A 15,392-nucleotide genomic window follows, 5' to 3' on the forward strand; every position below is an offset into this window, starting at 1 on the left:
TTTTTCACATGGTATACTCCAAATGGTTAGTACTAGTTTGTACCTAATAGGAATGACATTTAGGACAAAAAGTGTTTTTCCCCAAATTCGGTAGAAATTGTGGGTGTTAAGTTCCATTACAGGAGGTTTGTTCCCTGACTTTGGGTGAGTCAGGAATTCTCTCATCTGTGACCTGAGAGGGCGGTCCACTGTGTCTCTAGGGCCTTCTCAGCGCTAGAATTTTATGAATCTGTGACAATTTAAAGTCACTGAAATTCATCAGAAGCTTAATGTAGGAGTGTAGAGAAGCTAAAGAATTCTCCAAATTTGGAGAAAATTCTGTATTACTAAAAGCAAATAAAGTGATCCTAAAATCTATTGCTGATTCTAGATTTTTAAAAATAAATCAAATAGAGAATTTGGCAGAAGGGAATGCCATTTTCTTTACCTAAAGAACCCTGACTTTAAAGAAGAGGAATTATTTAAATATTACAAATTTGAAAATTAAATATATAGCTCTTGCAGGAAAAGCTGGTTCCTGGTTGTTGATTCTATATTCTGTTCCAATATTATACATCTGAAATCACCATGAATTTGTAACCAAAATGTTTCTGATGTTAACAGTCTTTGCTTTCCTTCAACTTCTTGCTTAGCAGGAATACTCAACAAGCTCCACAAAGAATGGACAAAATAAAAGAAAACATTTGGAAAAATTCTTCTGTCTTTTTTCTCTGACTTGTTTTATTTCATTGAGGATGACTCCTGGCTCTATAGTGTGTCAAAATGTAGTTTGCGGGTCATACTTGTAGTCCCAAAGTTTCTGAAATATCCCATTGACAATACAAAGTTATAGCAACCAGGCCCTATATCCTGGAGTCGTCAAAATACCTGCCCATTTTAAGATATTAGGTGTTTTTTTTTTAAAGTAAATTAGCAAATACCAACTAAACATTCCAATACTAGCTACACAATACTATTAGCTAGAGTGAGGGCTTCATATGAATGAGTTCTCTGCTTCTTACGAGGCAGTGGCTTTTCTTGGCTGCCCATCAGAATCAGTCTAAGGATCCCTAGGAACCACCCACTATCCAGGCCACACTTCACGCCAGGGAGCACAGTGGTCCAGGCTGGTGTTGAAAGATCAGCCCAGGGATTCCATAGGCGGCCATGGTTAGAGCCTCTCATTTGGGGTTCTTAGTTTGTTTGAACTATCACAATAACCTAGTTACTAGGGACCACCCCTAATGTCTGAACACACTGGGCTTTGGGGTAGAAAGTGTGGTAGAGATGATCTTGCAGGGTGAGTCAGGACTGAGTTGGAAGCCTGCCTTGATCAATACAATTAGGTTACCTTGGACAGGCGTTTGACTCTGGTCTGCAGTTTCATTCCAGCTTTAGCATTAATCTTTAACACTTAATAACATTATAGCAGATTTCTAGATATATCAAGAAGCTGAAGTTGGTGCAAAATTTCAATTCAGTTGTTTTGATTCAAGTGGCCATGAGATGGAGAGATTTTTTAGTTTGATATTCAGCTAATGACTCACCACTGAGAAGATTTAGATATTATGAAATTGAAATTCAGTGGGTTGATGTTGGTATTTCCATTATCTAAGAACTAAAAGCTTTCTAAGCACATCAGTAGCACAGGCCTTTTTAATGCATTCTGAGTAATGTTAAGCCTACTTAAGATAAACTGTTTTGAGAACTTTGTTACATACATGTCATCCTCATTACAAATGAATTTTGCACATTCATGAAAACAGATTTGGAAACTGAGAGGCAGCAATTAGAGAGCCTAAGACCAGAGGTGGTGGATCTGGACACACGTCTGCATCTTCCCATTTATTCGCAGTTTAATTATGGGCAGGTCACTTAATCTGAGTCTTAATTTCCTCATCTGTAAAATGGGAATAATAGTATCTACCCTAATAATTTCACAGGGTTCTTATGAGGCTCAGATGAGGTCATGTGTTTATTCAACAAACAGGTGACTCACCAAGGGCCCGTTCCTCGCTGGGCAGCGGTCTCACTGTGAGGGACACAAAGAAGGAAAATGGGTCCTCGGAAGGAGTGAGCACGTGTTAGTTGCTGCTCACATTTACAAAAGTTCGTGTTGTAGTCCTTTGAAGAGGGCTTGCTCTTTCATCTCTGTGTTTCTGTGTCTCTGGGCCTGGCAGTGAACACAGAAGGAGCTAAAATACTGGTTGTATGAATAACTGAATCACATAATTCATTTCCTTGAAAATATTTTGTAACTCTAGACAGGGTCTCCTTTAAACAAGCTGAGATCAGAGTGAAGTGTGGATGTGGTTTCGTTTCTGCGCTCGTTTAAAGTTCCACACGAACTTGAACGTGGGAGTTTAACCTGGGATCCTTTCAAACCGCAGCGGTGCTTAACTTTTTACTTGGAGTTCGATTCAGTTTAGGTTAGTGTTCCCTTCTTTCCAATCACTGTTTCAACAACATCAGGAGTACTGTTTTTGGCTACTGTCCTTTTCATGTTGGGTAGTAATCCAAACTCCAATATTTCTTTTGGAAAGGAAGATAAATTCTTTCCTTGACATCCATTTTCTCCATTAAGTTAAAAAAAAAGAAAGTCACTTCATCAATGTAATTTCAAGCAGCTGGATTTGAGTCTGTGCCACTTATGGCAGCAGAGTTGGGCTTCAGCAGAGCTCCTGACATGTGGCCTGGTTCACAGTCAGCACATGGAATTTTCAGCTGGACGTTGCAGCCAGTCACCAGCTGTGGATGTGCATTTGGGGGGTGTTTACGTGTGGATCTGAACTAGGTTAGGGCTTTGGTTGTTGTCTCTTTCTAGACTCTGTTAGGAAGATGTGAACACAGAGAATTGTGATGGCATTTTCATACTGGGTTGCAGAAATACTGAGGATTTAACTTGTCTCTTTACTGCAGATAAGGGATTCTCTTTGCAGCCCCTCTGTGTCGTTAGCATAGTGGGTGGAGGTCTTGTGTGCTGATGTCTAGCTTTTTATTATTTATTTGAATAATGGAATTTTAGAGTGGAAAGGACCTGCCACCCATGTTCTAGACAGACAAAACCAAGGAGAAATGAAGAGGCTGTGATGGTCAGTGTCAGTGGGGGTCCTGGTCTCTTTCTGTGGGGTTTTTTCTACTGGCTGCTCACTGAGTGGGATGTCCTGTGTGAATCCCACCAGCTTCTGTGGGTGCTCCTAGGGAAAAGCTCTCGGTCAGAATTAGGGTGATAGTCGATGTAAGATATACATAGATGTTTATGCGCCCATGTGTATGTAATTTCCTTTATCCTTAATTGCTTAAATTTATAGTAATGTGTTAAGTTTGCAAATTTATTTTGTCTTATAAAAGTAAATTCTATTTTCAAATACTGATTTGCACAGGTTGCAGACATCCCATGCTCAGTGAAGCCTACAGGCATTGGGTTGGGCTCCATCCTGTTCTTTAAGTCACTTACGGGGCCCTTGGTACGGATGCTTCTCAGCAGAGGGCACATGTTGTGTTCCCATGTTTTATGTTATAAAGTCAGTGCTGCCCCTGCCTGGTAATAAACCTGGTTCTTCTTAGTCATGAGATGAACGAACACCAGTGAGGTTAAATGTTTTGCCTAGAGCCTCACAACATCCAGTGACAAGTTGGAAATAAAATGTATGAGCCTCCTTTTGTCCAACCTGAGCTCCTGAGTCCTGCTGCCGCCCAGGCTGCTGCTGCACTAGCTCCCTCATCCTTGGTGGCGGGGAAAACCGCCAAGGATTTTTTCAAGCAAAGGAAGAGTCCCATAGTCATGATTTGCTGGGCACATCATGTTACTATTTTGTGGGTCAGAAGCGTGGGGTGAGTGAGGTATGGCAGGCCCCGAGTGCCCCTGAGCTCTTAACGGAAAGAGTCCGTGTCTGCGTTCTGTTCCCTGGACTCTCCAGGTAGACTGAGTGCCCAGACCATCACGGCACACAGATAGGGAAGGAGAAGTAGCAGCTGAAGAGCATCAGGCTGGCATTGACAACTGCATGCTTTATATTGTGCTTTTTCAGAGTGCAAATTCACCTGCACCAGCGGGCAATGCTTGTATCTTGGTTCACTGGTCTGTAACCAACAGAACGACTGTGGGGACAACAGTGATGAAGAAAACTGCCTCCTGGTGACTGAACATCCACCTCCGGGCATCTTCAGCTGTAAGTCCCTCCCGCTCACCTTGGTATCATTCAGTTGGTTGTGTTTGGGGATGGTTAGGAGGCAGCGACCTGGGGAAGTGGGAAGGATGTTGTTTTTTGGTTAAGAGAAGAGGTTTGTGTTTTCACAAAGGGAATATTTTCTTTTAGGATAGAAATATGGTGTGTCTGAGAGTCAGAAGTTTCTTCCACTTTGAGCGGCCTGTGTTTTGGTAGAGGCTTTCTACTGCTTATCTTAGAAGCAGTGACTGATCCCAAGAAATAATATATTGACTTAGTATTCTTCCTACTGGTTTTGTAGAATTTTTTAGAGTAATTTTAAACAGTAATTTAAAAATAATTTTAAATAAGCAAAGAAAGGTACATAGAGGGTCCACAATTAAACTTGTAATTAAAATAAGAAAATAGAAAAAGTTTATATGGGACTTTTAAAAAAGGTTGCGATGATGTGTTTTTCTATTTGGTATTGGATGGAAAGCAACCTGAGTGAGATGTTTCCCTGTGTGAATTCCCAGACTGAGGCTGTGAGCATTTCTTGAACTGGAAGAAGGTGAAATCCGAGTACAAAGTTCATTCATTTTTGATCTCATGGCTTTTATGAAGCGGAAGGAGCAAGAAGGTGGTTTGGAAACACTGCCGAACTTCTCTTAGGGAAAACTTCTCGTAGGGAAGTGGCTTGTTGCCTCCTGTGTTTCCTGGGCTGAGGGAAGCGGGTTGCGGTCACGGATGTTTTACAGCACTGACCCTCGTCAGGGGTCTTCCCACTGAGATCATCTCAGGAAATATGTGACTTCTCTCCCCACTTTTACTGACATTATTGTGAGAAGTTATATTTGTTTTTATTTACAGATTCTAAAATTTTTGTTCTAGAGATCAGACTATGTAATACTGATCCTATAATGTGAAATGGGAGGGGATTTTAAAAGAGAAGCAGTTTTCTCTATTCCCACTGTGTTTTTATGTTGGGGGAAAGCTGTGAGTTTTAAGCCTGCTACTTATTCCTGCTAAATCGGGAGTCTAATTGTGCTGTCGTTTCTGTTGTGTCAGTTTGCATTTTCTTATATTGAGCCTTCTTATAGAGTTCCATCTTGATACTTTGAGAAGACAGTTTAAGGTGAGCTGTGTGCTTCCTTGGTGTTTAGTCCATATGCTTCCTCTGGCGATGTTTTCTGCAGTAGCCTTTGTGGTCGTCAACACTGTAATTTGCTCAGTATGCCTGCCTAGACCCAGGGGAGGAAGGGACCCCTCAGTGGCCCCGTTCGGCAGCTCTGAGCCTCATCTGCATGGAGGGTGTGAGGATTAAGTGGGATGGTCCACAGGAAGCACTTAGAGTCTGGTTGGTACCGAGCACTTGATACAGGCCAGTCAGCCTCAGGCCGGGGTCTTAGAAGGAGAAGAGCAGAGTGGAGGCAACATCTCACTTGTGTTCTCTAGACTTGAGTAACGTACACACTTACACAGCAAATGGTGGGTAGGACATGAGGACCCTGCGTGGGGTCTCGCCTGGTCGGAGCTCCTGTGAAAAGCAGGCAGGACGCACCTCTGGCCTCTGCCCAGGGGCACTTCCCGGAGGTGTTTCCCCTTCACGTAGGTCGTGCCACTGCTGCAGTCCTGCGGTGTCCCTTCCTCCCAGCCTCTTCCCCTTTCTCATCAGTATTTCCTGGTTTATAAAGCGGATTTCCAGATCTCTTTTCCATTCATTTTTTAAAATGTGAACACTTTAATTTTGCTTAGAAGCCAGGTGAAGCCGTTACATCTGTAAATGGCTCAGCGTTGCCCAGGGAGCTCTGAGAGTCTGTATAGTTGATTTACAATGTTGTGTTAATTTCTGCTGTACAGTAAAGTGATTCAGTTGTACATATATATATTCTTTTCCATTTTGGTTTCTCGTTTCTCACAGGATATTGAATATAGTTCCCTGTGCTGTACAGTAGGACCTTGTTGTTTATTTTTTTTATATATAGTAGTTTGTATCCTAATAGAGGAATCTTAAGATCCTGTTGGCAAACTATTGGTCCCTAGTGTTCAGATGTAACTAGGCTTGTGCCCTTGTAGCCAAAATGGGAGGCTGTTTACAATATGCTGTCTTTTAAGAAGATTGGAAAGTCAGGAGACACAATGACAAAGGGCAGGATGAGGGCTGTGGCTTCAGGTTAACCTGGGTTCTAGTTCTAGCTTAAGGAAGCACCTGAACCCCTTTAAGGCTTAGTTTCTCTGTCTGCAAAATGAGAATAATTTCTGCCATATAAGGTTGCTATGAGGATTTACATGAAATAACACACATGAAGAGTGCGGTCTGCATCATCGTCTCATTGCTGTCTTCGTCCCTGCTTGCCGTTTGGGACGTCTTGGGGAGGGGACCTCCGTGACTGCTGCTGTCTGTCTGCACGGCAGAGCCTCCTTCAGGTGGAGCATGGGTTCCAGGCATCCACAGGCGAGTTCATCCTCAGAGGTTCTGGGCATTTCCCACTTCCTCTGCCCCTGCAGAAGGCCTGCTGGGGAGCCGCCAGCTGAAGGGGGTTTGCTGGGCCTGGCCCACAGTCCTCGCTCCCCTGCTGGCTCAGGGGCCTCTCATCACATATGGGTTTGCTGTGGCTGCTCTGTCCTCTGTGCTGCTGGAGGGTGATTGGGTACCGAATGACTGTACTCTCCTTCCCTTGGTCTGCCAGGCAAGAGCACAGAGCAAAGGCTGTTCTACTCCTCCTCAGCTGCCCGGCAGGGCTTGGATGCTCTCCACTTGGGAGGGGGTCTGCAGGGCCCACCAGCCTGCGGCTGCAGCAGGCGTACCTCTGTTGGGGGCGCCACTTCCTCCCTGCCTTGGGAACTTGGAATATTACAGGACTTCTTGTCTACAGACTGATGCATTCTAAGAAAACAAAGAGTGCTTTCTCCTTATTCCTGTCTAAGAACAAGAGTCATTTACTTGATCTGCTTTGTACCCAAGTAAGGGAAACACTCAGTGTTCTACTCTTTGATCGCACTTAGGTTCAAGCAGGGTGGAATCAGTTTTCTGCCTGTGTTGTTGGCTGTGGGCATGCGCCCTGGCTCAGGTGTCTTGGTCCTCTCTCTCATTTCATATTTGCTAAAATTTAGAATGAATTAAGGTTAGAAAGAAAATGTCACTGTCATTTGTGAAGGCAGCAGTGCTAATGATAATAGAAGCCCTTACAGTAGCTGTAAGAAACTTTTCCTTCCTGAGTGGTCTCACTGCTTCTCCGCCTTGCTGATCCGTGGCCTGAGGTGAGGCCCTGGTTCAGTGGGCCCCGAGGCCCTGCACAGATGTGGGGACGGGGCTGTGCCGAGTGTTTCACAGGGAAGGCGTCTTGCTGGTTCATCTTTTTACAGAAGAGGGGAATGCTGTGGCCAGCTTTTCCCATGTCTTTTCTGTTCCTCCATCAAAACATTGTACTTCTGAGGGACTTCCCTGGTGTCACGTACAGTGTACAGAGACATCCGCACAGCGAGTCACTGAACATCAATGCAGGGGGCATGGGTTCGAGCCCTGGTCCGGGAAGATCCCCCATGCCGCGGAGCAACTAAGCCCGTGCGCCACAACTGCTGAGCCTGTGCTCTAGAGCCCGCGAGCCACAACTACTGAAGCCCACGCACCCAGAGCCCATGCTGTGCAACAAGAGAAGCCACCTCAATGAGAAGCAGTGTCTTTTGGGGAACTGAAAGACACTCGTACAAAGACGACTCAACATGAACACAGGCTGCCAAGCCGAGTGGTCCCAGCAATTCGTGGTCCAGGAGTCCACAGAGGACCGTTCTGCTGGGACGTGGTCACGGTGGCTTCGCAGAGGAGGTGTGCTGGGTGTCAGGGCCAAGGACGGTGGAGTGTGGGTGAGCGAGGCCTCGGCGGGTGGCTGGAGGCAGAGAGTGAGCCAGTCACGCCACACCTCCTGCCCTTGTCACTGAAGGGACGGACCTCGGGTCCCCAGCTGCACAGCCTGCCTGTCGCCTGTGATGCTGGCCCTCCTCACTGGGCTTTGGCTCCGCAAATCCACTACTCTTTGAAGCCCCTGTGCCACATCTTGGTGGCGGGAGCAGTTTCTCTGACTTCTGAGAAGCAGGCATTGAGCAGCCTTGAAGGAACCATGTGCTTTGAAGGCATTGGCAAGAGCAGGCCTTCCTCAGTCACTGCTCAGGAGTCATGCCCTGGAGCTGGTGAGCACAGAGGGGTCCCTGCGACAGCTTCACCTCCAGTGAATGAGGGGGTCCGACATGGGGCGGGCGGTGGGAGGAGAGGGTGGCACTCTCACCGTTACTGGTGGCTCTTTGCTTCTTTCTTCATTGGTGGCCTAGTAAACCTAATCTCAAAGTCAGATGAGCAGATGCTAATAAAGTTCCCCGATTCAGCCAGGATTTTAACTTCAGGACTTTTCGGAAGGAAACTGTTTTTTTGCCCAGGGCTGTTTAGGGTAATAACTACCAAATAAGATAAACTCAGCACATTAAAATCTGAGCTGAGTGTCTTTCTTCCCAAACCAGCTCTCCAGCTCTTCCCACCTTCGTCAGTTTTTTCCAAAGGGACTGGCACTCTCCTTGTCACCGAGCTGTGCTCCCCTGTGCCCCATGTCTGGCTGTCTGCTCCCCGCCTCCCCAGGACTTTATTCCTTCACCCACTCACTCAGCTTTGTCAAGATAGAGTCGACACACAGCACTGTGAGTTCAAGGTGTCAGCGTGACATCTTGAGTCACGTGCAGTGTACAGAGACATCTACACAGTGAGTCACTGAACATCAGCACTGTGTATTTGGGACCATGTTCGTAACCATGTAGAAACCTATTCACAACCAGGCTTCACAGAGACCGGACCTTTATTTTTTCTGTTTATTTCATTAACGATAATTCTCTAATAACATTCATATTCCTCCAGCTGTCTTATAAATTGTTTTGTTATGTTTACAGTTTGTTTTGAAGCAGGATCCAAAGGGGCCCTAAGCGTCGTTCCAGGATGCTGTGCTGTCCCCTGAGGAGTGTTTCCTATCTGGGCCACGCGCGCGTGCACACACACACACACACAAACACACCCCAGCCACCGCCTTGATCTGGGTGGAAGGTCTGGACTGTCTAGTGGCAGTGTCTCACGCTCCAGATTGTGCCCCGCTTCCCCGGGACGTGTGCTCACCACCTCTCAGGCTTCCTGTCTGTCAATGGTCGGGTCTCCAAGTTTGGGGAGGCTCAGGTGTGAATGAAGGCACTCTGAGGTCCTGCTGTCCACTTCGGGGGGCTCGTTCTGTTATGTGATTATCGTCAGTCATTGGGGGGTTGCAAAGCAGTCATGACCTAATTCTGCCCTTTTTTCTCCATTTACTAGTGGGGATACTTCTATAAAGAGAAACTCCCATTTGCTATGTGATTACCAGGAAGTAGATCTCATATTGCATCAGTTTTCTTAATAACGAGAAGGTTCCCTCTAGCGCTTCAGAGGTGATCAGTGTCATTCTGAACGGATGAATTAAAATGTCTAGTTGTGTACATGGAACCTTTTTAGGAACAACCTCTGCTGCACTTGGGTGTGACCAGCTCCCAGGTTTTGTCACCGAGTCCGAGCTCGCTCTGCTCACCACATGACAGGCCAGTAAATTGGGAGACGAGGTGTTGAGGCAAGGAATACGACTTTATTCGGACAGCCGGCAGACAGAGAAGATGACAGACTAGTGTGTCCGAAAACCCATCTTATCGGGGTTTGGATGCCTGTTTCTTTCATAGAACAGAGAGGGGGAGGAGATGAGGAAGTAAAGTAAAAAGGCCGTAAGTTTTGCAAATATCTCCTGGAATGGCCAGCCTTGGGGAGGGGATGTGTTAATTTCTTCTTCCTTGCAGCCATCCACAGGTGGACAGGGTCCGAATGCTTCGCTGAATAAAGGCACTTTGGTTTAACATTCAGGCAGAGGGACAGGGTTCCCTGAGGCAGGCCACTGTGTATAGACAGTATCCTTTTTTTTTTTTAACATCTTTATTGGAGTATAATTGCTTTACAATGATGTGTTAGTTTCTGCTTTATAACAAAGTGAATCAGCTATACATATATCCCCCCATATCTCTTCCCTCTTGCATCTCCCTCCCTCCCACCCTCCCTATCCCACCCCTCTAGGTGGTCACAAAGCACCGAGCTGATCTCCCTGTGCTATGCAGCTGCTTCCCACTAGCTATCTATTTTACGTTTGGTAGTATATATATGTCCATGCCACTCTCTCACTTTGTCCCAGCTTACCCTTCCCACTCCCTACGTCCTCAAGTCCATTCTCTAGTAGGTCTGCTAGACAGTATCCTTTTAGTGAACAAAAGCAGCGGGCAGCAAAGGTTAAAGTAAAAGAAACAGATCCAAGATGGAGTCAGGATTGGCTCCTCCCTGTTACAATTTTATCTAGGATTCTGTGATTCTCAGTGGCCTGTTTAACTTCAAGGAAGTGAGACTCCAGGAGTGCAGAGTCCTGTTCCCCAGCACTAGGGGTCTCACCAGCCGCTCTGTCACCTCCCCTGGCTGATCCTTCCTTCTCCTCCAGGCCCCTCACCTTCACCTTCCTCCCTCTGACTTCCCCAAGTGCCTTCTGACCGCCCTGTGCCTCTGAGCCCACTGCCCCCTGCTGCATCAGCCTCGCAGACCCAAGGGCAGCGTGGCCTCTGTTAGGGAGGGCCCGAGCAGCCCTCAGGTCCTTGCCATTCCTGGGTGGAGCCCTCCCCTGCTCTCCCCTGCGCTTGCCCTGGCTGGGCCTGCCCTGTCCCTTTCTCTCCCGGAGCAGCTCAGCTCGCCCCGACCCGCCCTCTCCAGCCCCTTCTTACTCACCACTGCTCTCCCCTGGCTGCTTTTGCTGGGTTGCTTGTTCACGGCCAGATCCCATGGATTTTTTTTTTTTTTCTTCCCATTTCTTCTCTTTCTGGCCTTTTCTCCATAGTCGGTAAGGTTTATCATCCCCTCTTTGAGATTCTCCGTTCCCTTAGGGTCCAGGTCTCCCTGGACACCTCCAGCTGCTCCTTCTCTGTGGCGGCTCCTCTGTCCACCAGGTTCCAGCCTGGTCCTTGCCCTTGTCTGTGGGGTTCTAGACACCACTTGCCATCAAAGCCACGCCCGTATTCTTATCTCCAGCTCAGACGAAGTATCCAACTCTGCTCGTAAGGCTTCTCCCAAACCTCTCCAACTCCTGAGCATTCAAAGCTGAAGCAGTTATTTCTTCCTGCACCCCCAGACCAGACCGTCCTTTTGGTATTTTCTGTCTCTTAGTGTTTTGCCAGTTACATCAGGTTGGTCACTTTCCTGATTGGTCACTAACCCTTACCAGAAATAATTTCTCCTGCTTGGAACCCTACAACATCTTGTGTCCCTCTTAAGGTGTTGACTGTTCTGCTTCATCATCACATGTGGACAAGAATGATTTCAAGTGTTAAGCTCTTTGAAGACAGGAGCTGTGCTCACATCTTTGGAAGCCCTGACACTCCTAACGAAGCATGGACTGTACATGTCGGCACTTGAAAAGGATCTGTTGAATTGAATTGAAAACCATTTATCCTTCCTCTGTTACTTCCCAGCAAGCTGTCAGCATGGCCCTTAGTTGAACAGTGACTACAAGGGTTTCAGCTGTAGCCTTAGTGCCTCCCATAGTGCGTGGCATATATAGTATACGTTGCATGGCATATATAGTATACAGTGTGTGGTGTATACAATATACAGTGAGTGGCCCTGTAAATACGTGCTGAGTGAATGGATGAATGTGATTTTTTTTTTTTTACTTTATGTTTTTTCAGTTGGCTATATATCTATCTTTAAACAGCTTTTGTGGAATAATTGACACACAGGAAAGTGCACATATTTAGCAATTACAAGTTGGTAAGTTTTACATAGGAATATACCCATGAAACCATCACAAGTTAACCATGGTGTGTCCATCTGCCCAACATGTTTGTCACTCTCCTGTGGTCCCTTCCTGTCTTAGCTCCCTGTCTGCACCCCAGGCAACCACTGATGGATTGGTGTCTTTATAGATTGGCTTGTATTTTCTAGAGTTTATATAACTGGAATCATAATGTGCACACTCTTCTGTTTGGCTTCTTTCATCCAGCATAATTATTTTGATTTTCCTCTGTGTTATATGCATCAATAGTTTAGAGATTATGTAGCATTGCTATTATTTCTTCTTCAAATATTTTATAAAATACACCATTGAAGCCATCTGGGCTTAGGGTTTTCTTTGTACAAATGCTTTTAACTACAAATTTAATTTCTATATTAGCTATAGGGCTCTGTTCCTATTTGATAAGCTTTTTAAAAATTAAAGAAATTTTTTTATGCAAGTATAGTTGGTTTACAATATTGTGTTAGTTTCAGGTGTACAGCATAGTGAATCAGTATTTTTGCAGATTATTGAATGTGATTATTTTTGAAAACTCAAGTCGGACCGGAGGATGAAAAAAAACTTGTGTTTTGCGTGGCCTAGTGCCCTGCAAGTAGACCTGGAGGGTGAGAATACTTATTCAGCCCTGGAAGCCTGCGTGATAGGACACAGAGAGAGGGGACATAAGGTCTGTTCCCCAAATTGTCTGTCATTACGGTGTATATTGGTTACTGCCAACACCCAAACTCACTGGAGTATGTCCCTACTCTAGTTGGGGTTCATTCTGTGGCCAGCAGTGTGGCAGGATGCCCTGTGCTCTACTGGGGTCTCGGTTTCCCAGTGCAGAGCCCCTGGGAGACAAGCCCTCCTGGGGCACAGGAAGGGCTGGTTTGTGCGGGGCCCAGAGGTGACTTGACTAGATTAGGTGCGCGTGTGCTGGCACGTGTGGGTGTGCTGCTTGTCGCATCAGTGACCTGGTCAGTCTACCAGCGCAGGTCCCGCTTCCTGCCAGTGTGTCCCTGGGACCGGCTTTGTACTGCTGCTGGCTGTGCTGTAAACAGCCCTGCAAACGGTGCTGGGCCTGCAGTTTGTTCCAACTAGAAAATCCAAGATGAGGCCCTGAGTTACAGTCTACAGTCCCCACTCACTGATTGTGGCTTTAGGCAAGTTGCTTAACCTCCTTATACCTTGATTTTTCTCCTGTGTGAAACAAAGACAATAATAGTATTGGTATCTTCCTCAAAGGATTGTTCTAAGGATTTAGTAAAATAGTTTAGGTAAAGCAGTTAGAATAATGCCTTGCACGTAGTAAGTTGCAGGCACCATGTCTCTTCACCCAAAAATACTTAAATGTGTATTTCCTAAGAAAAAGACATTCTCTTCCATAACCATAGTATAGTTACCAAAGCCCAGAAAATGTAACGTTGACACAGTACTACTTTCTGACAGACAGTCCACATTAAACTCTTGCTGTTGCCCTCAATCTTGTCTTTCGAAGTAGTTCGTGTTTCTCAGCAAACGCCCCATGGAAGAGTAGCCCGAATGCTGCTGCGGAGGGCGCTGTGCTGGGCCAGCCCTCCACTCCCTCCTCATCTTATATGTTGACAGCCGGGCGCCAGGACGCACCAGCCGGGACTTCACCCGCTGCTGCTTCCCACTCATCTCATCACCACTTAACAAAAGCAAAGCAGCAACATAGCTGTACTTCTCTGATGATTAGCGGTGCAAGGAGTTTATCTGAAGGCCTGTGGCTTCTTAGGATGGGGATGAGGTGGGCAGAGAGCTGCCATTTGCTGAGTGCCGGCTGTTTACATGCATCATGTAATTTATCTCAAAACCTAGAAATCTAGCCTAGGGAACAGTGCTCAGAGAGGTTAAGTAATTTATTCAGGGTCACCCAGCTAGAACATGTTGAAGCGAGGAACTAAATTCAGGCTGTGGTTTTTGTTTGTTTGTTTTTGCTTCTAGGTGTTTGTTTTTTCATGATTTTTTTTAGTAGGATAAGGATTTACGCATCAGTTTTTAAAGGTTTGTAGGGTGGAGATCAAACAAACAATGTATTATTATGAAGGCCCATAGAAGTGAGGGCTCCAAGAGCAATTGTTTATATGGCAGTTTTTAATTGATATATAGACGATGGTAATCTTCGTTTCATCCTGGATTTTCAAGTAGATTCCAAAATATTAACCCAAGATCCCTGCTGTATCAGGGATCATTGGTTTTGTTGAGTTCCTTCAGGTTTCCTCTACAGATTGTTGGAGTAATTGATCCCTTCTTCAGTTCCGCCCGGCTGTGTCCTATATATATATGACCTGCAGGAAGTCAGTTCCCCTTTCCGTTTTCCTTTCTGATCAGGAGGGTGGAAATGTGAACACGGGAGCTGGTGGGATCCAGTGAACAGGGTGCCTCCATTTCTGCCACTGCTTACTCCCCTTCACCTGCTGTGAGCACAGAGCCCCCCCTCGGTCAGACGTGGACTGTTAGCCCTGTACCCCTGATGCACCGCTGGGTCTTGTGAGCTCTGTGGCCCCTCCAGATGCCCTCAGTGGATCACACTCTGATGTGGCCTCCACAGGGAGGGTGGGATGGTCTCCCAGGGCGTTGTGTTGCCCCAGGGCAGGGATGTTGGTGGGGTGGCTCCTGCCTTGGTCAAGGTCAGTAGTAGAGGCCACTCGGCTTGAACCAAGCTGTTCTGCACAGCAGTGTGTGTTCTTTTGACAGGGCTGCCCACCCCTTTTTCAACTTAAAAAAGGAATCCATGGCAAAACAATTACTGGCTTGTGTGTAAATGACCCAGGATGGCATTTAAACAAGGTCAGGGTGCAGCAGCTACCCCGCCGCCCACAGAGGGGCAGGCTCACCCTCCTCCTTCATGCCAGAAGGGCCCCTCCCCGCCCGCCCCTTTGGTTTGTGCCTCTGTTTCTCCAAGACGGTTTTCTGTCAATTAAAATCTTGTAAGAACTTGGAAGGCAACTCTGCCTTTTCAAATAAACAAAGGCAGAGAACAAATGGGAGGGACTTTCAGTAAACCCTAGGCTTCCTTTCCTCCTGCTGTGACACTAAATTTACTGGATAAAAACTACCTCTTAGATTTACATTTTGATTCTGTTACTGCTTTCATGTGTACGGGGCTGTCCCACTTCAGATGAAATTTATCCACTTCTTTAAATATTTAGTAGTCTAGCGTGGATGTTAATGAAAGTCTGGCAGTGCTATTTTGAGAACTGCAACAATGATAGTAATTTTCAGTGTCAGATTCCTGCTTTGCAAAGGGAGAGCGGGCGGGAGGCGCGGCTTCAGTTCTAATAGAGTTTGCCGTCCGCAGGCCTGCCAGACAGATGGGTCATGAATACTGTCTAGACGGCCCTGCCTGAGCGGAGCCCGGTCTCTGAGGACACGCACTGAGACG

The 15,392-nt window shown here is 46.3% G+C and overlaps 1 protein-coding gene across 1 annotated transcript in view; it reads left to right on the plus strand.

Moving 5' to 3' along the window:
* LDLRAD4 (low density lipoprotein receptor class A domain containing 4) overlaps positions 1 to 15,392 on the plus strand; it is a 266,783-nt gene that overhangs the window by 146,907 nt on the left and 104,484 nt on the right. Inside the window, 1 exon segment of the mRNA XM_079943555.1 lies at positions 4,011 to 4,151. Coding sequence (XP_079799681.1) covers positions 4,011 to 4,151 — 141 coding nt within the window.

Source organism: Stenella coeruleoalba (assembly GCF_951394435.1).
Source record: "Stenella coeruleoalba genome assembly, chromosome: 14".
NCBI classification, from domain to species: Eukaryota; Metazoa; Chordata; class Mammalia; order Artiodactyla; family Delphinidae; genus Stenella; species Stenella coeruleoalba.